Source organism: Thunnus thynnus, chromosome 3 (genome assembly GCF_963924715.1).
Source record: "Thunnus thynnus chromosome 3, fThuThy2.1, whole genome shotgun sequence".
Classification (NCBI taxonomy): Eukaryota; Metazoa; Chordata; class Actinopteri; order Scombriformes; family Scombridae; genus Thunnus; species Thunnus thynnus.
In genome coordinates, this window is record NC_089519.1 from 34,285,211 (window position 1) to 34,310,322 (window position 25,112).

Below are 25,112 nucleotides of genomic sequence, written 5' to 3' on the forward strand. Positions count from 1 at the left end.
CACTTAACAGGCTTCACGAGTGAGCCAAAGCGTTAGCTGGAGAGTTTTCGGTCTTAAACATTTCAAAGGGGAGAGCTGACATTAAAAAATGAAAACACTTTCCATGCAGAGAGAATCCTCCACCAGGAACTGTTTAGCATCCTGTTACAGTGTTAACACACAGAAATGGATGCCGTCGCCGCATTCATGTGCTGCAGGGAAGGTCGCACCCAGAGCGTCCATATTGGCTGCTAAACAGCACTGTGTGTTGCTCCTTAATAAGCTCATTTAACAGATTTCTGTTACAAAAATGTTGGTTATGATGTTTAGGCTGGTAGTCATGGTAACGTAGTAATAAATGTGGATGTGTAGAGGAGTTTTCTACTATAGGACTGAGAGCTGGGACACTGACGTCATGTCCTTTAATTATTTTTACTCGTCTTTGATTGAATTACATACGCTTTTGTCATTATATGTTTTCATTTGCACCTTATGAAGCACTTTTATAACCCTGGCTTTGAAAAGTGCTTTATAAATAAAGATTTACTTCCTTATTTACTATGTATTTAAGGTAAAATTTGGGGGTTTTGGGAACCTGGGATGAGTTTTAACATCGGTATGTATTTTAAAGGTTGATTCCAGCATATACATAAAGGCAGCATGCAGAGTCCATGTCCAGTGAAAACCATGCATCTCTAAATTTGATGGTTTTGAATTTTAAAACTTGAGGGTTAAGTGTTCATTTGTGGGTTGAGAAAATTCTCCCGTTTCTTTGGTAAAATTGTATTACTATTTTATCATATTATTCAAATTGGATAATCTGAAAAATGCATTTTCACAAAGCTTTAAAAACTGAACTTTAAGGTTTATTCTTGACCTTGGAAACAGCAGCTTGACTAACACATTCTCAACACAAGGTCCAACTTTGTTTTTGAAGCTTTCAACCTTATCTTGTGGCCTTCCTTGCACATGAAGTCTGTTCAGTTGTCATGGAGATGGCGGTTATCGTGTATCAGAAGGTCTAATGTGGCTTTGCAAAAAAAAAAAAGTAAGTTGGGCCTTGTGTTGAGAATTTATTTGGCAACAGCTGCAAGTTAAACCTGCATTGTTGTTTGTTGCTGAGCGGGTAGCGTACAGTGAGGTTTTAGAGCTTTTTTCTCTGGAAACAGCTGCCTGCTGCGGCCGAAAACGACGCTATGAGAGCTCAGAGAGTGAACCAAAACAGTAAAGTTGCAGCCAGACAGATAAACAATGAGCTGAAACTACACACTGACAGCTCATACATTGTTATTATGAAAAATATCGATTATAGCAGCTTTAACATTTTGGAGATACATGGTTTTCATAGAACAGAGACCGTCATGTTAACAATTTATTCTAATAATTAAAAGAATTTGACTTTATTTTTGATGTCTGGTCAGATTTTGCTGGATGACGGACGACCTCGATTCATGATATTTCTAAAGTCTCAGCTGCTCTTTGGTGGAACTGACACAAAACTTTATTTATCTGCACTGTTTATAATTATAACAGTTATTATTATATCATAACTATGAAGCTTGAATTTAAATCAGGTGAAGTTTCTCATAAAAAATACATTTCTTTTTCAACAACAATCAGTGTTATCATTTAAATATTCGAAATGAAAAGTGGAAAATGATGCCACACAACAATGTTTATTTTCTTCTTTTTTTTTTTTCTTTTTTTTTACTGAAAACGCTGAGCCAGTAGCTCCAGCTTCAGGGTACTGAGAAATAGAATGAGCAAAATACACCTGGGCATTTCAACAAATAAACACAGGTAGACAGGTAGAGATCGGTCACGGCAGATATACACACTGTGAGGCAGGGCGAGGCGGGAAAAACAAAATGAAGGGTCAAATATTGTAGTTGATGTAAGTAACTCAACAGTAGTTTTCTCTCTTTATATTTAAATCAAAGTGTTTCCCTTTCTATGACTACCCATCAGCATATTAATCACAGATGGAAGATGAATGTAGCTGCATTGTCACATGTAGGATATCCACAGAAACATTAAAGAGGAGTAACATGGTTCCATTTTTCGTTTGTTTTCTTTCGGTTTTCGGTGAGCTACTTGAAAAATCTGAGTAACGCTATTTTTAAAAAAAATCAACTGTAAATTTCTGAGGATGTGATTTTTTCTTTGGTGTATTTTTCCTACTCCTGTGAATATCTGTCCGAATGTAAACGACAACTACATGTGGTAAAATCCTTCATAAAAGAGGAATAAATACCAAATAGCAACAGTAGCCTCAATAGACCAGAATGCAATGCAGCTCCAGGACATGTTGTGCTTTGAGTATGAAGCAGCTGAGATCAATGACATCCCCCTTTGCGATATTCATATCATAGCTCGATGATTGAAAGCAGCTGTCAAGTGGCATTTTGGGACTGCATAGGACATCATTTGAAACAGAAACAGTATCTGAAGGAGGATTTTTTCCAATTTCAGAGAAGCAACAGCTCTGGTTTGTGTCTTTTTGTGTTGGTATAACATTGAGTTTGATATGTGAACAGCCAGTGTTAATGGCAAGCAGATGTTTAGTTTGATGCATGTGACTGTGGCTTATTATTTTTCCCACTACAGAGAGGTCAGATCCTTTGGAAACCACCATGTTAGAGGAGTAACAACAGAATTACAGAAAGTGATGCTTATTCTTCTTCAAAAAACAAAAGCCAGACTTCTATGAGCTGATCTGATTCAACTACAGGCTACCTTGTAAAACAAGGTGATGTTTTAGACTGTGACTGTCATTCAGACCAGTGATATCTGTAAACCACTGAAGGAATAACAAGCACACTATTAAAATGAAAGGCAGCGACAAGATTAAATTACAGACCGCAGAAAACTACTGTTTGCACTTCCTGCCACACCGGTGATGTCACAGCAGGTGATTCACCTTTGACAGCTAATGCGAAACATCCCTTTTGTACATGTTATATACATGTAAGTTGTTTTTGTTAAAAGCTAATTTGAAACACCTACTGTGACATCACAATGACATCACATCATTAGCAAATTTCAATCCATAAAGGGCAAAGCACATTTCTGATTTGTTTGAATCAAACAGGTCTGGTGCTCGTTGACAGGTGTTTCCTGTGTTTGGAGAATCAACCAACCAGAGATTTGTAGGTGAGATTGTGAACGCAAATGTCAACTTCCTGCATAGCTAGCAAGCTACTTAGCTATAGCCATGAGAAATAGAGAAAAAAATGGAGACAAGTGTGAATGAGATCATACCATGGACGTATTACAGAAAACTGGATACTGCATTCAAAGATGGCGTCCATTCATTCACTATGAAAGTTGCTCAGTGGCCCATGAAGCCAAAAAAAGTCCACCATGTGTCCACTGGCTTCCACTTTTTGGGGCCCATAGAGCATGCTCAGTAGAGTCCGTCTCCAGCTCACCCTAGACTTCTGGTTGGCTACTTATTCACTTGATTGGGGATAAAATAATTTAATCATGTGGCTCTTTTAGACTTTTCAAATGTTATTGAACCGAATGAATCAAATCTTGATAATAAAACAAGTCATTTCAAGGGGTTTGTGACAGAGAAAATGTATTCACTGTTTTACAGCTGCTCCTTTTCCAAAGATTGTGGGAAAAATGCTTTTTGAGCCAGTGTGCGTCATGTGACGGACACAGTAACACAGTTTGGCCACTATATCAAATTGGCTTCACAGCTCGCTGCTGTTCCTGGGGGCTCAGATTGTACAGGTTGTTATAAGTCGAATTATGGAAATAACAATTAAATCCACATATTTCTCAAATAATTCCAATACAGTTGTTGTTCTCAGGTCTCTCTCACAGGAGAGATCTTGATCTCAATAAGATTACCTGATTAAATAAAGGTTATTTACACTCACCGAGCACTTGATTAGAAACACTTGTCCAATCTAACGCAATCCAATACAACAGCTCTGCCATAAATTCTACTTTTACGAAGCTTAAACACTTTCAGTTTTTGTTGACATTGAAAGGTGATAACTCTACTTAATTCTCAGTATAATGCACTCCAGTACATCACCACCACCCACTACCTCGATAATAAACATAAAGTAGAATTATCACCTTTCTGACAATGTCAACAAAAACTGAAAACGTATAAGCATCGTAAAAGTAGAATTTATGGCAGAGCTGTTGTATTGGATTGCATTAGATTGCACAGGTGTTCCTAATAAAGTGCTTGATGTGTGTATTTCTTCAATCAACATGACAAACTTTAAATTAATCCCCTCTTCCAAATGGAAATCAGCTAACATGAACATGATGTCAGACCAAATTATTGAAGTGAGACTAAGTAAAGCAGTCTCTGTGATTCAGCTTTTGACTCACCTTTCAGCTAGTAAAAAGTTTTCAACAAGGTACAAATAATAACCTATGATGCAAATGGATCGATCAACAGTTAAGACACCATCAATACATTCAAACATTGCCGTGTTCATGCTCCAGAAAGCACTTCTATTATATTGATTAAATCTTGATTTCAATTTTTAATCAAATTTTATGTCACTTGTGTAATTTTCATTAGCTTTAGCACTGTAGCTAACAGTGGATTATTGTTCTTCTCAGGCAGATAAAGGCAGATAAACCAAACAGTCTGTAGGTTACTGGATGATTTATGATGTGAATTTCACCTGACCTTGAGTTTATCAGTCCTCCAACATGGTGGCTTGTGTTTTTTAAACCACTTGTACCTCGACTGTCCAAATGCTGGATGGTGGGCCTCTGTTGCCCTTCCTCTGTGTGTGTATATCTATCCTGAGGGCGTCTTTTAATCCAAAAACCTCATTTTGACAGAATGGAAGAAAAAACAAAGAAACGGCAGCAAAACGACAGTTGTACAAATCGACCAGTGCATTGTGTTTTAAAAGTCCAGTTCATCAGGGTCAGGAAATTTGCAAAGTGAGTTCATAATTCAGGCTCTCCTTTTGATTTTGCCGACGTCTTTGCAGGTGAGAAAATTTTTTCAGTCCCTCCTCAGACGAGGCTGAGTCCTCTGCGTCGGCAGTTTTCCCACCATCCAACCGCAAACACTTTCCCTCCTTTCATGAGTCCAAATCAACAGAGAGGTGGGTCCATCCCAGTCCAACTGGACACAGAGATTTCCAGGGACTCTGACCGGCTGATGCTGGAAGACTGGCAGACCAGTAGAGATCAGTCCTCCATACAGAAACCTGGAGACACAGTTTGGAGTCCAGTTAGAGTTAAACGTCAGCCACGTGTTAGCAGATATATTGGACCAACACCAAGAGTCTACAGCTATGCTAACAGCTCTGTGAAGCTTTATTTAGACCGAAATGTACAATTTCTTCATCTTTCATTATGCATTCCTCAAGAAATAGAAACAGACTGAAACAACATATAATAATAATAATCAATCTATATAAATCTTTACATTCCAGCAATCAATATATCAAGTTTCAATTAGATTTTAATACATAACTAAACATACCCATTGTACTATAAATCATTTCTATATTGAGACCTTATCAACAATCACACAGATGACCCATGTGGTGGCGAAGATAATTAAATAAATAAATAAAACATAAAATCTGGGTCAAAATGCTAGAAACTGCGACATAGCTAGACAAAGTTGTTGTATTGGCTGCTGTGTATCAGCTACTATTAATAAAGAAAAAGAAATATAAGTCATTTATAAACCAAGTTAGTGATGGTTTCTTCCATTTACATGATATATACCCATAATAATGTTGATATTGATCATATCAGATATTTCTTCAGAGAGATTATCTTTGAATATTAGAATTTAGCGTGCAAAGTCATTAAGATTCATCCTCTGGGGACCACGAAGGGCTGAACAAAATTTCATGGTATTACATGTAAGAGTTGTGGAGATATTTAGTCTGTGGCTTAGCATGTGGCTAAAAACAAAATTACCAACACATCTGAAGAGACATACAAAGAACAACCTTTAAGCTGTTTTTGTACGACTTAAACAAATTATGTGCTATAAAAAGCTTCAGAGGTGGTGGTAGGTGTATTTTTATACCCTCAGACAGAGCACTGGTAGCTATTTCCAGTCTTGACGCTAGGCTTAGTTAACTGGCTGCTGGCTGTACTTTCACCAAACATACATTAGAATGGTATTGATCTTCTCATCTAACTCTCTTCAAGAAGAAGACTATGTGTAATTCTCCCTAAATGTCCAATTATACCTTTAAACACTTTGTGAAATAGACCACTGCTGTCTTTGCAAAAGCTGACAAAACAGAAAAAGCTGAACCTTTGCGTAGATCGTTATGGTTGACAGATGTTTCACAGACTTATATGTTGCTAGCTGTATGCTATCAACATTTTGTTTAGTTTTTAATCAAAGTTTGGTAGGATTAACTTTTCTTCACGTTTTTATAAGGTAGTGAAAGATTAAAGTATTAGAAAAAAGCTTTCCTTCAAACATGAGTTGAAATTAGCAGAATAAGTTCTGAGTGTGCATGAAAATTACATTAAACCCTAAAAATCAACACATCTCACCACCGAGAATAAATAAATCCCTTTTGACAGGTCTTAATAGCTTTAAGTTTCACAGGTTAAGTAGGCAGATGAGAAACTAACTCACTTGAGATGAGAAGATCTCTGCTGCTACGTCTGCGACTCGGTCGCTTGCTCTGCTCCCACCACCCTCCGGATGCTCTTGATTGACAGGTACATCTCCTCCTCGGGGTCGTAGTAATAAAACTTACTCAGATAGGAGATTAGCGGTCTAGAGAGAGGTGAGGGCAAACGCAGAAAAATCAACAACATGGGAACCATGAATGTCTGTACCACATTTTGTGCCAGTTCATCTAGTAAATATTGAGATATTTCACTGGATAAGTGAGACCTTTGACCTGCTGGTGGCGCTAGATAAAAGGCCAGTGGATCAATACAGTCATTAGGATTCATCCTCTGGGGACCTTGAATGTCTGGACCAAATTTCATGGCATTACATGCAGCAGATATTTCAGTCGGGACCAAAGTGGTGAAACAGTGCTGCTCTCCTCAGTATCACAGGTGTACATTTCAGCAGGTGAATATTTAAATGGTCTGACTGAGTACCTGGGCAGTGGAAGCTCCTGGATGTGGTCGATACGGACGATTTGTCGGATGCAGAAGCGACAGAGGTGCTGCAGCGACTTCACGTTGCTGAAGCGAGATACGGGATACAGCAGCTGAACCGGAGTGGGAGGAAGCCCTGCAACACACACACACACATATATAGTATTATCTCCAGTTAACGGATAATAATAAAAAAAATATTCTATATTTTGAAATTGTCAACAAATCCCATACAAAGACCAAAACCTACAACTAACGTTCCCAGCCTGTCTGTGGCTCTCAGGCCCAAGCACATTGAAGCACGTTGGTTCCTACTGAAGATGTAAATCTTTCAAAACAGCTCAAAAATATATAGTTTCTTTCTTTCTTTCTTTTTTCTTTTTTCTTCTCAGTAATTTCCTAAAACAGATGGGCACTGTGGTTTTAAGTCAATGTTACACAAACAGGAGGAAATGGTGCATTTGTTGGGGACTACTTTCAGCTGTGGATTAATACACATTTGATGTTCTAGTGAATATTTCTGGCTGTAGGTTGAGCACATTATAATTATGAAAGCAGTTTATAAACAGGGAGGCCTACTTTACGTACTGTACACAAAAGAGACATAACATGATATAATTTTGAATGGTTTCTGTCTGATAAATTTTACAAGGAAGGAATATGTTTCTCAAATTCACTGATAAAAGAGCATATTATTATATTTAATATATATTTTGACAATGTCGCATATTATCAGCTTCATTAAGGAGGACAGAGTTTCAACATTAAGCGATGGCCACATGTGGAAGTTCTGCTATAACTGTGTAGTGTTTGGATGTGAATAATAATATCTACACAAAGTCCAACATGTCAAAAACCTCTTTATGTTTGTTGGTTGTTGTTGGTCATAAATCCAGTTTACAGGTTAATTAACACCAACAACTGCTAACTGATGGCATGTGAACGTGTATTAAAGTGCTCAAAATAGGCAAATATTTGGAGAGACGTTGTAAATACACATACTCACACTTATTGAAGACAAGTGTATGTCCTCAACATACATACTTATTGTATTTTAAAGGACTTGTTCACAATTTTTCAAGTGTGTCTTAAAACAACAGTCAGGAGCCCAAATGAACATTGAAACTTGTTTTTCTTGCTGTAAACATTCCTCCTGTTCATACTGATAAGATCCCTTCATAATACACTTACAATGTAAGTGATGGGGGACAAAATCCACAGTCCTCCTTCTGTGCAGAAATATATTTAAAAGTTTATCTGAAGCTAATATGAAGCTTCAGCGTCCAAATGAGTCAAATCAAGTAGATATCTTTCAGCGTTACAGTCTTTTTAGTGACAAAGTTCCTCTTTTTGTTACTATACTTCCACCACAGCTCAACAGGGAAACACTGAAGCTAAAAAGACTGTAAATGTGTCAGATATCCACTTGATATGACTAACTCAGACTGTTGAAGCTGAATATAAGCTTCACATCTACTTTTTTACTTTTGCACTAAATGACTGTGTGGTCACACTGTGGATTTTGTCCCCTGTCACTTACATTGAAAGCACATTTGAAGGAGATCTTTTAATAGCCAGCATGAACAGGAGGAATGATTACAGCCAGGAAAATCCTCTCTCAGTGTTCATATGATCACCTGAAAAATTGTGAAGCTATCCTTTAAGACACTCTCAGCCTCCTACGAGTGTTTAGAGGTCACTCATTAATCTACGATCATTTCTAAGAGCGTCAAAATCCTTTGACCGTTGGTAATCTGACAAATCTTTTGGTTTATGTAACAAAGATTACAATCTAGATGAAGTGAAGAGTAAATGTTGCTGAGTGCAGTTTTATACTGTACACTCATGTACAGTATGTATGCTGGTATGTGGTCAGCTTGCATATGTGCATGAATAACATGAATGACTCATCACGGTAATGTGACATCATGCATGTGGTGTGTGTCCATATTACATGCCTGAGGTGTTCAATGACCAGCAGATGGATGCATATGTTTCTGTAGGCATTGTGTGTGTGTTTGTGTGTGTGTGTTTGTGTGTGTGTTTGTGTGTGTGTTTGTGTGTGTCAGTTTGCTGTGAGCATGTATTATGCTTGCATATTTGCACATAAATGCATGCATAAATTATGCTGCATAATTTGAGATATGCATGGAACTGTGTGTGTGTGTGTGTGTGTGTGTGTGTGTGTGTCTGTGCTCTTGTACTTCTGTCTTTCTTCTATCCTTCAAAGTGCATTTGAAGGGGATCTTTTAATAGCCAGTATGAACAGGAGGAATGATTACAGCGAGGAAAACCTCAGTGGTCATATGGACACCTGACTTTAAGACAGACTTGGAAAAACTGTGAACTCGTCCTTTAAGGACAAAACACACATACTACAGATGCATTCTCACAATCATAAATCATGCAGGCTGAATGCAGACCTACAGGCACTCAAATATATTCGTCCTCTTCTCTGTGTCTCAGGCACTTCTCACTAAGTGGCAGCTCACATCCATTTTTGATCGGCTTTGGCTGTGTGCAGATATATGACCTATATTTTACCTGGGACTCTGGAGCGGAGGAAGTAGAGGAATTTGCCATTCTTGGAGTGCATGATGGCTCGCTCAATGAACTCCACCACTGAATGGCAGCGGTCCTCAAACTTCGGGTGACACCATAAGCTGAACGTCCCTGGAGGTGGAGAGAAACGTTTTTTCTTCATGTGACACATGTAGCATTTTATCATCTATTAATCATTCCCACATTAATCTTTAAACATGTGTGTAATTACAGTAAACATGTCAGAGCATCTAGCTCAAGTTACCCGTCTCCTTCAGCCTTTACACCGACTGTTTCTGGCTGTACTCTTACATGCATGACCTGATTAACAGCTTAATCCTGATTGGCTGGGTAATGAAAACAGATCTACCTGAACAATGTTAAAAGGATGGTGTGTAAAAGAAGCCAAGAAAGGAACTTTACTGGTTGGTTATTTACACCATCCTGTTGAAATGTCAAGTCCTGACTTTAACTTCCTGGAAAATTCTTACTTCTGGGAAAACAATGAATTTTTAATGATGACCTCGTGCTGCACATGTTGGTATAAATAAAAACTTCAACCAGGAAACATTTTTCCAATTACACTTTGGTTTTTGTACAGATAAAAAAAAAGATATAATGTGTTTATTTGTGATCTTTAGAGGTGCTGGTAAGTGCGTATCCTTGGAACGAACCAGGCTAGCAGTTTTCTCTTGTTTCCAGTCTTCGTGCTAAGCTAAGCTAAGCTCCTGTGAGGCTGTACATAGGCACAGCGGTGCTTTGGGCTAAAGCTGTAACTACTCATCATGTGGGGAACATGGATGTCAAAATTTCATGGCATTTCATCAAATATATTATATATAAATTGAGATATTTCAGTCTGAACCAAGGTGGTGGACCGACCGACAGACATTAACATCACATTATGAGAAATAATAATAATATTTATTAGTAAAACAGGTAAGACATGTTAGAAATAAAAAGGGTTTGCTAGAATTAATAAAAGGCTTTTTTTTCTTAAAGATATGCGTTGAGAAGTGATATAAAAGATGTCACCAATCCTGCAAGCCTCAGATTCTCAAGCAGGGAGCTCCAGAGCTGAGGGACCCTGACTGCAAAAGTCTGTCATCTTTAGTCTTGAGTCGGGACTCAGGAACAGCCAGCAGAGTCCTGCCCGAGGAGCTGAGGCTGCCCTCTAACTCAGAGGGAAGCAGCAATTCAGCAGTGTGATGTGATCTTGTCTTCTAGTATCTGTTAAAAGCTGAGCAGCTGTGTTTTGTACCAACTGAAGGCATGAGATCATTTTTTGGCTTAACCCTGAGTACAATGAATTACAGTAATCTAACAGAGATTAAATAAAAGCATGGATGAATTGATTGATTGAACCATATTTGTAATTTGTTTTTCAAATGAAAGGTCACTGTCAGGTTTCTGGCTGCAGGTTTGATATTTGTAGACAGGGATTCCAGATGTTTCTGTAAAATAGGAATCGACTTTTGGCCACCGAGGAGAATTATTTCTGATTTGTTTTCATTTAGCTGGAGAAGGTTTTGGGACATCCAGCACTTTATTTCTGCCACACAAGATAAAAGATGATGAAAATCGCCTTCTTCACTGGTTTTTAATGGGACATACATTTTGCATCTGCATAATAACGGTACTGGATTTTGTGTTTATGTATATGTCCTGGTGGCTGCATATATATATACAGAACAACAAGGGGCCAAGGATGGAGCCTTGGGGAACACCACAGGTCAGAGGGGCCACAGAAGAGGAGGCATTTCCCTCGACTATTGAGAAAGTTCTGTTTGATAAATAGGATTTAAACCAGTCTAGAGCAGTGTCCCTGATGCCAACCCACTATCCAATAGGATAGAGTGATCCACAGTGTCAAATGTAGAGTGCAAAGCGAGAAGAATTTAAATCGAACAATCACCAGCATCAGCTGTAAGTATAGTCTATGCTTTAAAAAACAACAAAAATGTTATTTATTCTTTATTTATTATTTATCTGGAAGCCTTTCTGCCCTCGATTCATGTCAGGCTACGATGCGTTCATGCAAACGTGATCGTGTTGATGTGAACGTGTTGTGTCAGTCGGGGCTGCACGTCTGAATAATGAATGTGTTTGCAGGCATGACTCTAAAGCTTTCTAATGGTGACTCATTAATGGAGAGCCCCGTTCGTATGTATCTTTCATGAGTCACCTTGTTAGTTTGTCACACATGTGGCGTGTTTTCAAATGTGCATGTGGTGTTATGTGAGCGATTCATGATTCATTATTGTATTGTGACCTTATTGAATCTCTGCATGGATGTGTTTGTGTTTATTCACTGCTCTTTATTCCACGTTTCCACTTAAAATCCAGAGTTTAGTGGTTTGCAACTCTTTATTCCCCCTGAATTCATATTTTTAAAACCTTTTCTCTTTTAAAAGTCATTATGAAGACATGACCGGTCACTCTCTGCTTTTATTATTTATTTGTTTTCTGCGCGATGCTGCAGTGTTTTTATGATCTAAATTTTATCTTAGTTATTCTATTCTGCAGTTTATTCATTTTTGTGTGTTAGTTTGAGACAAACATACACATCATAAATAGAACGAAAAGATGACGACATGGAAAATGTAAATATATATCACCAGGGAAGTGATATTTCAACCAGAAGAGATGAAGATATGTTGCAGGAGAGGAGGACGATGACGACAAACTGGCAGATCAGTTGTTGAATTAATTTGTGTGTGTGTGTTGGTTTAGATTTATTTTATAATTTAAACATCAACATCAGTGATCATGATAAAACTACATACTTAAAAATGTACAAAAGCAATGAAACCTTTAATGAAACATGTGGTGTTTTGTTTCCTCCTGCAAGATGCAGTTTATGTAACAAAGATTACAATCATCCTCTCATGTACAGTATGAATGTTAGTATGTGGTCATCTTGCATGTGTGCCTGAGGTGTTCAATGACCAGCATATGGATGCATATGTTTCTGTGTGTGTGTGTGTGTGTGTGTGTGTGTGTGTGTGTGTGTGTTACTTTGCTGTGAGCATGTATTATGCTTGCATATTTGCACATAAATACATGCATAAATTATACAGCATAATGTGAGATATGCATGGAATTTTCTGTGTGTGTGTATGTGTGTGTGTGTGTGTGTGTGTGTGTGTGTGTGTGTGTGTGTGTGCTCTTGTACGTCTATCTTTCTACCTTGTGAGGACCAGTTTTGAGCTTCACACTAAGAGTGAGGACATTTTGGAAAATTACGACTTCTTCTCCCAAACAGCTGTTTGGGGGTTAAGACTTGTTTTTAGGGTTAAGGTAAAAGTCACGGTTAAGGTGAAGGTAAGGGTTAGGCTCTAACCATATTGGGCCACATACCTCTGCAAGGGTCTGTGGTCCATACCCACCCAATGTAGTGCTGCATGTGCAGGCTGTCCATCTTACTGTCCTTTTTGGTGTATATCAGGCTCGTCTTTGGTGTTAAGTGTTAGGGGATTATTAAAGCAATCAGTGTAGAGTTGCGAAGTGAGAGGAGCAGCTGGTGTTTTTCCCCATTCTGTATTGCAATTTCAATATTTTTCTTTCAACGATATATCCTCAATGTGACTGAACACAGACACACGGGACGCCAACAGTATTCATTATTTAAACTTCGTTTCAGAGAAATACTGTAATGTTTTGTCCTTCAGTTTGGCAGATGGCTCTAAATAGTATATTACCCATGAGCCTCTGATGCTGTTGCTATGGAGAAGTAGCCAGTGTCATTTAGCATAGAAAATTTAAAAAAAAAATGGTGCCATATTTGCTAAAATCATCCACAAATTACCCAAAATTTAAAAGTTAATTGATTTAATCTGCAGATTAAATTTTCAGTTTTCAGTTTTTAAGCCCTGTGATTGGATGTTTCTTGCCGAAATGCACATCGGGAGAGTTGTGGTGGGTTTCGACCTTGAAGTTTTTATGTTCACAGGCTTGTACCTTCGACTTTTCATCAGAGAACCAGATATTTTTTAACATAGCTGTTCATATTTTGGACTGATGATTTAACCAGGAGAGTAATACTGTATGAGAAAAATGTATACGGTTAGGATAGTGTGTGTGTGTGTGTGTGTGTGTGTGTGTGTGTGTGTGTGTGTGTGTCTCACCGCGGTAGTGCTCCATGCGTGTGTGGTGTGTCACTCCCTGTGACCTGAAGCTGAGGCTCAGGATGTATCGGGGGTCTGAACTGTCTCGGACCAGAAAGGATCCGTCCGGTTTCCCCTTCAGCTTCATCTCTGCGTCCTCCCAGTTCATCGGACCCCAGTACCAGCCGCACTGCATGCAGAGACACAAAGGAGGCTACGTCACATAGTAGTAACGTCAACTTCTCCGTACATGTTTGATCCGAAATATGCAAGTGAGTAACACATGGAAAAACGTTAGCAACAACCTTAGCAACGGCGAACGCTTGTGGGAACAATCTGACATCATCATGAGGAGGAAGTGGAGGTAACTTTGCAAACGGAGCATTCAGAGCAGTGGCTTTTGACTTGCATTTCTACATATGTTAACCTCAGGTTGTGGTAACTTTGACCATGTTTAACATAATATCTGACATCATAACAGAATATAAATAACAGAAAACCAGAAAAAGTATAATATGTCCCTGTTATCACGTGTTTTAAAAGTAAACAAAGATGATGAGAGATGGACGATATGCAAGTTGATGATCTCTAAATCTCTCTGTAAAAAAGCCAGCTAACATAACTCCAACATGTGTTCCATCTAAATGAAAGACGTGACAATAAATAAATGTAGGATTATTGATTTTTACAGAAATTTATAGTAATGTTTTCTCCCTTTTTTCTCCAAAGTGACAACACATTACTCGCAGTTGGTCTCACCTTCTCCAGCTCTCTCAGACTGGCGGTGAAGTTACTGGCTTCAGACCGCCGTAGGGCGCACAGCATGGGGGGCGGAGCCTGTCTCGCAGTGGGTGGAGCATCAGCCGGCAATGGGTTTGAATGCGGAAGGGCCCGGAGGAAAGCGTCTAAATCAGGGAGAGAGTGTCAGGAGAGCTAAATGAAGCACTTTTAACATCAACATGTCACGTTCTTATAAATATTTCCTCTTTAGAGCACAGAGGAGGTGATCCCATCGGCCCCCGCTGACACGTCTTACCATTGAGGCTGAGACTGTGCTGGATGGTGGCGTGGGAAGGAGGAGGAGGAGGGGGGAGAGGCAAGGGGAGGGACTGCAGGGAGGCTCCCATAACACTCACTAGGAAAGGGCCAGGCTGAGGCCCGGCTATGTCATCTGGATGAAGGACAGGAAGGAGAGGAGAGAGGAAGAGAGGAAGGGAACAAAGGTGTAAAGAGGTAAGGGGTGAAAGGAAGGAGGGAGAGGAAAAAAGAAAAGTGCCAAAAAGTAAGGAAAGAGAAAGAGAGAGGAGGGGGAAAGATAGCAGAAGAAGGAGGGATAGAAGTCTTCTCAACACCATCGGACAGAAAAGACTTAACTAATAATATGTTTGTTGATATCTTGTATTTTCCTTATATCAACAAATCCCATGAAAAGACCAAAACCAGCAATGACTTGATTCCTCTAACAAGTATTGTGTTTGTATTCAAATCTGATATATCCTATTCTTCTGTGGCATAGTGCTTCATTGTCGTCCAAAAACTATTAAAGGCGACGTACCACGCACATTTCCAGGTTTATATTTTTATTCTGAGACTCTACTGGAATATCTTTGCATGATTTACAGTTAAAAAGTCCTTATTTATCTTATACTGGCCCTTTATGCAGCCCTTCAGTTCAGCCTCTGTCTCAAACAGGCAGTTTTAGCTCCTGTCTCTTTAAGAGCTAACTCTGTTCTGATTGGCCAGCTCCCAGAGGCTACGTAAACGAACAAGAGTAGTCAGATTTCATTTCTTTTTCTCGTTCTTTACTTGAAATGTAAATTTCTCAAATACATCCGTACATGTTCGAGCTCAAATCAGATCCATAAAATTCCAGTGGACGACGTGAGAAACCGTAGCAACAAAGGCTAAGGAAGAGGCGGACGTTTGTGGGCATGTGCGAACAATCTGGGAGCATTTCTAGATATGTTCACCTGACCATGTTTAACATCATAACAGTATATAAATAACAGGAAATCACAAAAAGCAGAATATGTCCCCGTCAAAAACCAGCAAGTCCTCCAAATTAAAGAGCTGTTTGACCATGTGACTCCAGAACAACACATAGGAGTGTTTTCTAATCTGGTGCCCCTAGTGGCAGTTATCGGCAGGACAGCCTAATTTGTCTGTGCTTTCCCTAACCGTTACAAATCAATGTTAAAAAATAATGGTGTTTTATGATGTGACAAAGCTGTTGTTAAGGTCTGATTAGATTTAACTATAGTTATAGTTTTTAAAATCTGCCCCAACTCGCAGTTATAAACACGAAACGAACAGTCGTCTCCTGCAGCAAAGTCCACTGTTGGCTTATTGCCCCCATTCACCCCTCGTCCTCTGAATGAGGGAACCTGTCCATATATATATATACATATACATCATCTGAACTGCACCATGCTGCGGGCATCTGTCACTCAAATGTAACTATGGGTCGTTTCTGGGCAGCTAACATGTTTCTTGGGAGGACAGTCTCTTAAAAAAACATCAGAGAGCCTCACTGTTGGACTGGATGACATGTTCCCTCTTTACCATGACAGACACACACACACACACACACACACACACACACACACACACACACACACACTGTCCTGCTGCCAAAAATACCCACTAGAGCACCAAATGTAGATTCATCCACCGCTGAAAATAGTCCCCAACAAATCCACTATTTCCTCCTTCTCCTCCTTTGTTTGTCAAATACTGCAGCGTCCAGCTGTTTTATGAAATCACTGAGCCAAGCGTTCTTGGTTTTGGTCTTTTCGTGATTTACAAATCCAAACACAGTGTCTGTGTTTAGGTCTGCTGAATATGTGGGTCAGAAAATAACAGGCTTGGAGCAAAAAAATGTATCTTAAAGGTCAGAGAATGCTCATGAAATATAAAATGCCCTTATACTTAGGAATATACTTTTTACATTTCACATCGTTTACAGTTTATTTCCTGTGAGTGCAAGCTGCCCTTTGTTGGGAATCTCTGTATGGGTGTTTGGTTCTTGTGTGTTTTGATGACAGAACAAAGAATGGATAGTTTTAGTGCTTTTAATATTTTATCTTTGGTTTTATTCATTATAATCTTTTGGTTTTCCTTTGCTCTCTGAAGCTCTTTGTAGCTATTACAAATAAAAGTGCCATACAAATAAAAGGATTATTATTATTAATAAATATGTCCCTAAAAGTCTAAGCAACAAAAGAAAAAGTTGTTTTTTTTCCCCCCCGGTACAGATTGTTTTCCTGTGTTGAGAGTAAAAACTGTTTTTTCCTTTGGCATCGATTGAGTCATTGCACCAAGATTTCAAATTAAATCTGTCGTTTGCAGCTGACCTTTCAAAGCTCTTCCAATCAGATTACAGCAGATTACAAAAACTCGTCTGTGTCAAGAGTTTCCAGAAATGTATGACACAAACAAAACTGATAAGCGAGAATTTGACTAAGACAGAAATATTATGAGAAACTGCCAGAGCTTCCTTTTCATCTAAACTTGAAAAGGCGACGGTAAAGCTCTCTGCGACCCACCGAAGACCTGATCAGTAAGAAAAGACAATTTGGCTTCAACTGTTTGCTATCATATACAGTATTTCTCTTCATTTCTGTAGTAGTAGCAAGAAAAAGTTGCAATAGTAGTGATAGAAATAGACCCAGAGAGAGTCTGATAAAAATGAATCATGTGGCAGAAGAAGCATCTTTCTCTCCACTACTACGGTGATCAGAAATATTGTACAAAGACATATTATGTAGTTGTACGTCTGTGTACTATAGATGCCACATTAGGCACCGCTAGTCATTGTATTAATGCATCAACTCGGCTGCCATATTGATCCGGGGTAGACTCCCCTCTGAATGCATACAAGTTTATCTGCTCTTACAGCGATCACCACTCACTGGATTGTCAATCAATTTACTCAATTTTCCAGCACTTCCTGTTATCACAAAATACCAACTAGAATACTTTGTTGATCAAAAATGATGGTGGGTGCTTGGACACAGGCTGTATCCAGGTTTACTTTGCTTTTTGTTATCAATTAGTCTGTCGATTATTTTCTCGATCAATTGATTAGTTGTTGGTTTATAAAATGTCAGAAAATGGTGAAAATGTCCATCGCTGTTTTCCAAAACCAAAGATGACATCCTTAAATGTCTAGCTGAGACTCATCCCACAGCCCAGAATGCTGCATCTACAGTATGTGCATATATCATATATATCTGCATTTTAATGAACATAAACATGACGTCTGCCACCTCAGATTTATGGGCATAGAGGTGGTTAACATGCCCAGACTGTTACTCCAGAGAGAAGCTTTCTGGATAAACATTTTTTGCATGCTCTCTCACACCTAATGGTTTAAATGAGGATTTTTCATTTTTTGACATGTTTTTTGAAACTATGAGTCGATTTTTTTATGTCCTAAAGTGCTACTGCTGTGAATATCTTCGCTCCTATGGATGTTTATGCCAGATGTATCTTCTTAACGAATCAGTCAAACAAGCACGCTGAGGAAGGGTTCTGTGTATTAAATAATCTTGTTAACATAAGTCATGTTATGCAGATTTTTGAGTTTGTTTTGTGTATCGATTTTGAAGTTCTAGCACCCGTGCATTTCATAGAAGGAGAGGATGTTAAGCGTGTATCCTCAATTATTGTTTATATCTATGTATATACACATCGGAAAACCAAAAGATAAAGAGTTTACAGATGGAGAGACAGACAAGAAGAAAAGAAAAGTACCTAACAGACTGAGACTTCGACGTGGAGGAGGGGGAGGCGTGGGAGGGTGTGGCGTATTTGCCCCTCGCCGCGAAATATCCACATCCACCAGAGAAACAGTCTCACCTGAAGCCAGAAGAGAAGCGGGAGGAGGAGGAGGAGGAGGAGGAGGAGGAGAGAAAACAGACAAACAGAGAAAGAAAGCAAAGAGAAAGATGGTTTGTATATCTGATGCTGCTGTGTTTTGTCTGTGCTGCAGAGTGCCATTAAAGCTGCACCAGGCAGGCAGGATGTTTATGGGAAATTACACCCAGCTAATCAGCCTAAATCACTGCAATAAAAAAGAACATCCCATCCCCGCTAATTGAGATGTTGCAGACTCATTGTTTACCAAAGTGAAATTCTGCACTTTGGGGATGGTTACTGGCAGAGAAAGAAACAAATTCCAATGTAAGACCCAAATCCCCACCGTCTCCTAAACAGTAGAGGAAACTGGACTCACCCAGATTAGATCTCTTCCTCTATGATCTCTTTAGCTTTCCTCTTTGGTTCTGAAACATCATAGACCAGCTGCCTTGGTAAACATGAGCATGCTGCGCGCAGGACTTCTGGGTTTCTGAAGTCCCCAACATTTCAAACAGCTCACCCTCTCTCCTATGGGGCCGACCGCCAGTGTGAAATGTTGCCTGGTGTAGCTTTAATGTTTCTGTCTAATTGGTGGTTAGCCCTGTGTGAAGCATGTGTTCATTAAACACCAAACTATATATATAAAAAATCCTTATATTCAAGAAGTAAAATAAGCAAAACCGAGACCTACGAGCGATGTGGGAAACCAGAATTTACATCTGAGCCCCCGTGGAGGTGTTGTGGGATGATTCTTATAAAGTCAGCTAAATAATTTTTGCCAGCTGAGCTGCAGACCTGCTCACACTTCTTACCCACAGGCCTTTGCCTTGCGCTAAATCATGTCTTTTAGGATCTGGTGCACCAGTTACAGAGTTTGAATGGTAACAGTTTTTATTTTTATCATCTAGTTCTTTCAGTCCTTAGACAAAAAAGTAGGCTACATCAGTTAAAGGTTGCGATGAGTGTAGAGAATCTACATGTACAGTAGATTGTATTTAAAAGATATGGCTGTCGATTTTCTATATTTTTCTTATTGTCAATAAATCTCATGTTTGGAGCCAAACCAACATTGAACTGATCTACTGACAAGTATTGTGTGTGTATCCAAAGCCTGATCTATCTTATTCCTCTGTGCCGTAGACCTCCGTTGTTGTCCAAAAACTATTAAAAACACATCAATGAACCACACCGAGTGGGAACTGGGTAACATGTTCCTTGTCCCCAAAGAGTTTGGTCACTTTAGTTTGTTTAGAAACGGCTCCAAAGACCAATAACAGCAATCATGTTTTGACTCTCTTAAGTATTCCACTGCTCTGCTAGCATGTTGTGCTACATATCACAAAGTCTTGACTTTTTACTGAACTTCTTTGAGAAATTTACAATGTCTGAGTCAGAGAATGAACAATACGACGAGCATGAAAAACTGGTGATTGTTTACTGTAAAGAGAAACGGATGGCCTCTTCCTGACACAGAACTGCTCTCCGGAGACTGAAAACGTGATCGCTGTTATTGGTCTTTGGAGCCATTTCTACACAAACTAACGTGACCAAACTTCATAATGAAGGAACATGTCACCCAGTGCAGCAGTGTGACTCATTGACGTGTTTTTAATAGTCTTTGGACAACAACGGAGGTCTACGGCACAGAGGAATAAGATATATCAGGGTTTGGATACATACAAAATACTTGTTAGTTTATCAGTTCATTGTTGGTTTGGCTCCAAACATGAGATTTGTTGACAATAAGAAAAATATAGAAAATCACCAAACATATCCTTCAACATTTATGTATAATTGTCTCAATAACTGTGCTAACCTGATATAATTGCAGCCTCACAGTTTCTACAAATAACATTTATGTACTTGGAATAAAACTTGCATTGATTCAGTTTATAACAGTGGTAGCAGTGGTAGCAAAAGTATTCAAATTATACTTCAGTAAAAAATAGCGATACAGTGTAAAACTATTTCATTACACGAAAAAATCTTCCATTCAAAATTTCAATCAAGTAAAAGTACATAAGTGTGTAGTACAGCAAAATGTACTACCAAAAGTGAAATTATTCTAAGGCAGAATGGCCTATTTGCTGTCTGCCAAACTAAAAAGTCACAACTGTTATTGGCCTATGATTAATCTTTTTTATTATCAGAGTTGTATTCATTTTGATAGATAGTCAAATATACACAGAAACCAGGAGTAAACACATGTAAGGGCATTGACAACGACTGGTAATAGTAACAATAATGACACCTAATTAGATAAATAAACCATGATTCATCTATCATTCTGATTTAATAAATATTAATAAAGCTATTAGTTATAACTTATTAAACTTTTATTAAGTACGCCTTATTAGAAAGTGGTATCCGGCATTTTCTGTGTAGCTAGTGGAGGTGGAACTACTTTATATACCGTTGAACATTTTATTTCTGCAACAATGCATCATATTTTATAAGTTTACTGTATGTTTTGTGTGTAAAATGTTGAGCTGTATCATAACCAGACAAATGTAGCAGAGCAAAAAGTACAATATATACAGTATAGTAGTGTCAAGACTTGAATTTTCAACTTATGGGCAACTGTGGCTCAGGAGGTTGAGCGGGTTGCGGTTCGACCTCCAGTCCGCAAGTCGAAGTGTCCTTGGGCAAGATACCGAACCCCAAATTGCTCCTGGTGTGTGAGTGTGTGTGTGAACGGGTGAGTATAGAAACATTGTGGTGAGTCAATTTCCATTTGTGATAACAGAGAAATGTATAAAAGTATATTTAAAACTTTGGAAAATCAACCAATGGCGTGTTGGGGCAGTTAGTCTGTCTGAAGTGACTTCCTTTAATGGACCACACAATGTTTATGACCATAATCCAACATGATCAAGATGCTATATTAGTTTTGGTGGAGAGTTTTAGTGTTTTGTTGTGTAAATAAAGTGTCAGAGTTACAGCCAAAGCAGTGAGCGGCCCTTACCAGTGAAAGCAGAGAGCGAGGCAGAGAGCGAGGCAGGGGAGAAGGCACTGTGGGCCCTGGTCAGTCTGGGCTGGCTGTGGCTGCAGGACAGACACCAAGACAAGAAGGAGAAGAATGCAAAAAGCGTGTTAAGTGCAGAGAAGAAGTGTTAGTAACTGCAAAAGTTCACAACGTTAGCTTTTTAGGTATATGTGCATGTGTGTCTGCAGTTTCAGGTCCTGCAGGTTTCTTGGTTTTTTACTTTTTCTGTTTGATGCTCAGCAGTCAGACTTCTGAAGCTAAGATTTTTTTTAATCATAGCCTTCCTTCCGCATGCCGCTGTGCATAATGACTAAGCAGTGAGCGGGATCGAGGGTGACAAGCCACAAAGGTTTGAAAAAAACTCAACATCTGATCACATGCAGCACCACAAAGTTGTTGAACGTCTGACAGGCGGCCAATAAGCTGCCAGTCGGAGGAGTTAGAACTAATCCAAGCCATTAGAAAACAGTTCATGGCAGAAAACATGAGTGAGTTTTCATCTGATGACTGGGGTCAAATGTGCTTTTTTTAAAAGGTCAAATGATTTTGGAGCTGCAACAATTAGTCAATTAATTGATTAGTCAGCAACTATTTTGATAATCGAATAATCATTTTAGTCATCTTTTTAGGAAATATGCCAAAATGCTGGTTTCAGCTCCTCAAATGTGATGATTTAATGTTTTTCTTTGTCACATGTGTCTTTGGGTTTTGGACTGTTGGTCAGACAAAACATCTAAAGACGTAACCACTCTGGGAAATCATAACAGATTTTTACTATTTTCTTTTTATAGAGAAAACAATTAATCAAGTAAATAATCAGCAGATTAATAGATAATGAGAATAATGTTAGTTGCAGCCCTGAATGATTTTACTGCTCATCAAGTCTCTGAGTTTTTATTTTTTACATGACTGCAATCATAGACCATGATTTTTTATAAGCTGGACCATTTCTGTTTTTAGTCCTTAAACTTCCTGACCTACATGTGGAGGCTATTTAAACCATCAGATTTGTGGCTTTATTCACAACTTCTGACCATGTCTGATTCCAATTTGGGGGCAGTTGTAATGAAAGTCATGAAGGGACACTTTCTGCCCAATAAAAAAAGAAATATTTTACCTCCTCTAACATTTCCAGACATTCACCTTTTCTACATCTCTGTACCTCTCACCTATAATTGATTTTGCTCATTGAGGTAAATAAAAACAGTTTATATCTTGGCTCTAAATGCTCCTCTGGAATAACTTCCCATATGTCATTCATTCAAGATGGTTTGATCTCTTCTCACTGACAATGAGAAAGAAGAATATTACATTTTGAGACTAATCTTGGACAGTTTGGGGACATGTGGACCTGCTCACCTGTCCGCATCCTGCTCAGCACCAGCGGCCATGTCCACCAGACTCCCGGCAGAAGATACTGAATAGGTCACTGAGGGCCTCTTGTCCAGGAGGTGATTGGAGCCGCTGCAGCTTTTAGTCCGGAACAGTTTACTCAGGCGGATCTTTAACGAGCCCTTTTTGGACTTCCCTGGAACTTTGAGCGTCTTTTCTCCACCTGCCCGACCCGTGGGAGTCCGCGGCGCACTGGCGCACCGCTCCGGCCGCCTCCTCGGTGTCGACGCCTGGCTCTGGTTTGGGCTTGTGGCCCAAGGTGAGCTCTGTACCGGTGTAGGTGACGGGGACGTGGCTGAAACCTGGGTGGCCACCTCTGATTCCCCAGAGGTTACCTGCCGGCTAGATAAGTTCCCATGAAGGCTGCACACCTGCGCGCCGAGGTTCGCCGCTGCCGCCGCCTCTGTCGCCGCCGGTGCCATCTCCTCCACCTGCCTCCTCAGCTCCGCTTGGAAACTGCTGATGGAGAAAGCCCCGGACATTTTCTTAACTATTTCCCTTTTCCTATTGAGCAAAAACTCGCGGCGTCCGTTCTCATCATCCGTCTCATCCTCCGGGCATTCGTCCATGCCCAGACCGGCAACATCCTCGCTCCCCAGCCCTTCCAGCACCAACAAAGCATCGCTAGTCTCTGTCGGGTCATCCCCGGGCTCCACTCCCCGTCCTACCGGCCCGTGTGCTCCCTGACAGGAACACTGCGGGAGCTCCCCTGCTTTGAACAGCATCTTGGGTACCGCACCGACCCCCAGCTCCCCGAACCGCCGGGCCAGCTCAAACACGGCTCCCTCTCTGTCCCTGGTGGCGCATCCCCATTTAGAGTCAATCACGGTGAGAGGGTTGGATCTCTCCGACAATAAGGGCCACTCGGGTGGGGTGGTGATGAGTCGATGCCGGCGGCATAGCTCCGCAGCTCCCTGCATCTCCGCGGATACTGAGACCGGCGTATGCGCTCCCCATGTCCGGTCCAGCAGGTTCTGCTGCTGCTGCACGTCTCCGGGACTCAGGGTGTTGTTGTTATTGACAGCCGGGCCGGAGCAGCCAGACCCCGGGCTCTGTTCCAAACCCAGAGCATCCCTCGGCTGATTCAGATGATCTAATTCTAAAATCCCCTCTCCGTTCCGCATTATATTGGAAAACACCAGCAGCTGAGGCCGTAGGCCGGGACTGGGAGCGAAGTCAAAGCCCTGGGCCTCCATGGGGCTCTGCGGCGGAGGAGGCGCGGACAGCGGGGCTCGGCTCTCCGTCACCCCGGTGTCAGGTGCAGCCGTGCCCTCGCCGCTCGCCTGCGCTTTGTTCAGGCGGCTGCTGGGATGCTCGAGGCCCGCCGTCGGATCTCGGCTGATATCCAACCCCGCTTTGACGCCGCTGTGAGCCAGGACCTCCTTCCCCAGCCCTGCCACCACTCCTCCCGGCGGCAGATTCCTGTTTTCTGCGTCCAAGCGGTCATCCTCGGCCGCGGAAACCAGGCGCATCAACACGAAATCGGGCGACATATCTTGCGCGTTGTTCATAATTATTCCTCAGGATCGCGAAATGAGAATTATTAGGCGATACTTCACATAGCTAACCGCGGAGATCTCTTTCCTATAATAAAGAAAGGGCCAAGCCGTCGCTGCCTCCCATAAATAGGCTATGAGAGAAAATGCCAAAAAATATACCAGGCGTTTTTTCTCATCCTCCTCCCCTACGCCAAGACAGCATCCATCTGTCAAAAAACAGGGAAATGAGTGCAGTTTGCTCCCGGCAGCAGGCGGACCCCTGGGTCACACATGCAGTCTGATTTCAGTAGAATAAAAGCCCCAGAGTCTCCGGTCAGTGACCACAGTCTGCCTCTGTGTTCCCAGCCAGGCCCCACCCGCCCCTCCTCCGCTCAGCCCATAATACCACTTTATGAGCACCGATGATGAGAGCTATAAATTAGTCTGTGGCATTTTAATATCACAGGGCTACCTGATCTAGCCCCACATCTGAACCGCTGATTTCTGTTTTCTTTCCTTATAAAGGGCTAAAGATAAAAAAAAAAAATAACAATAATTCATAAACCGCTGTCCTCTTTATATTATTCATTCATAAATCAATAACCACTCTGTTTCTGTGATGCTCCAATGCAGGTTTTCATTATATTGGTTTTAATATATGTTTTATCAGCTATATTATAATAT

The 25,112-nt window shown here is 40.3% G+C and overlaps 1 protein-coding gene across 1 annotated transcript; it reads right to left on the reverse strand.

Moving 5' to 3' along the window:
- Positions 1 to 1,646: 1,646 nt before the first annotated feature.
- On the reverse strand, positions 1,647 to 24,753 carry socs7 (suppressor of cytokine signaling 7). The gene is made up of 10 exons (XM_067585510.1): positions 22,918 to 24,753; positions 21,538 to 21,617; positions 18,468 to 18,572; positions 14,749 to 14,883; positions 14,472 to 14,617; positions 13,734 to 13,902; positions 9,610 to 9,738; positions 7,066 to 7,201; positions 6,587 to 6,730; positions 1,647 to 5,180 (listed from the first exon to the last, which is right to left on the reverse strand). Exons 1-9 carry the CDS (start codon positions 24,459 to 24,461, stop codon positions 6,610 to 6,612), a joined length of 2,565 nt encoding a protein of 854 aa, XP_067441611.1. The 5' UTR covers positions 24,462 to 24,753; the 3' UTR covers positions 1,647 to 5,180; positions 6,587 to 6,609.
- Between the last annotated feature and the right edge of the window lie 359 nt (positions 24,754 to 25,112).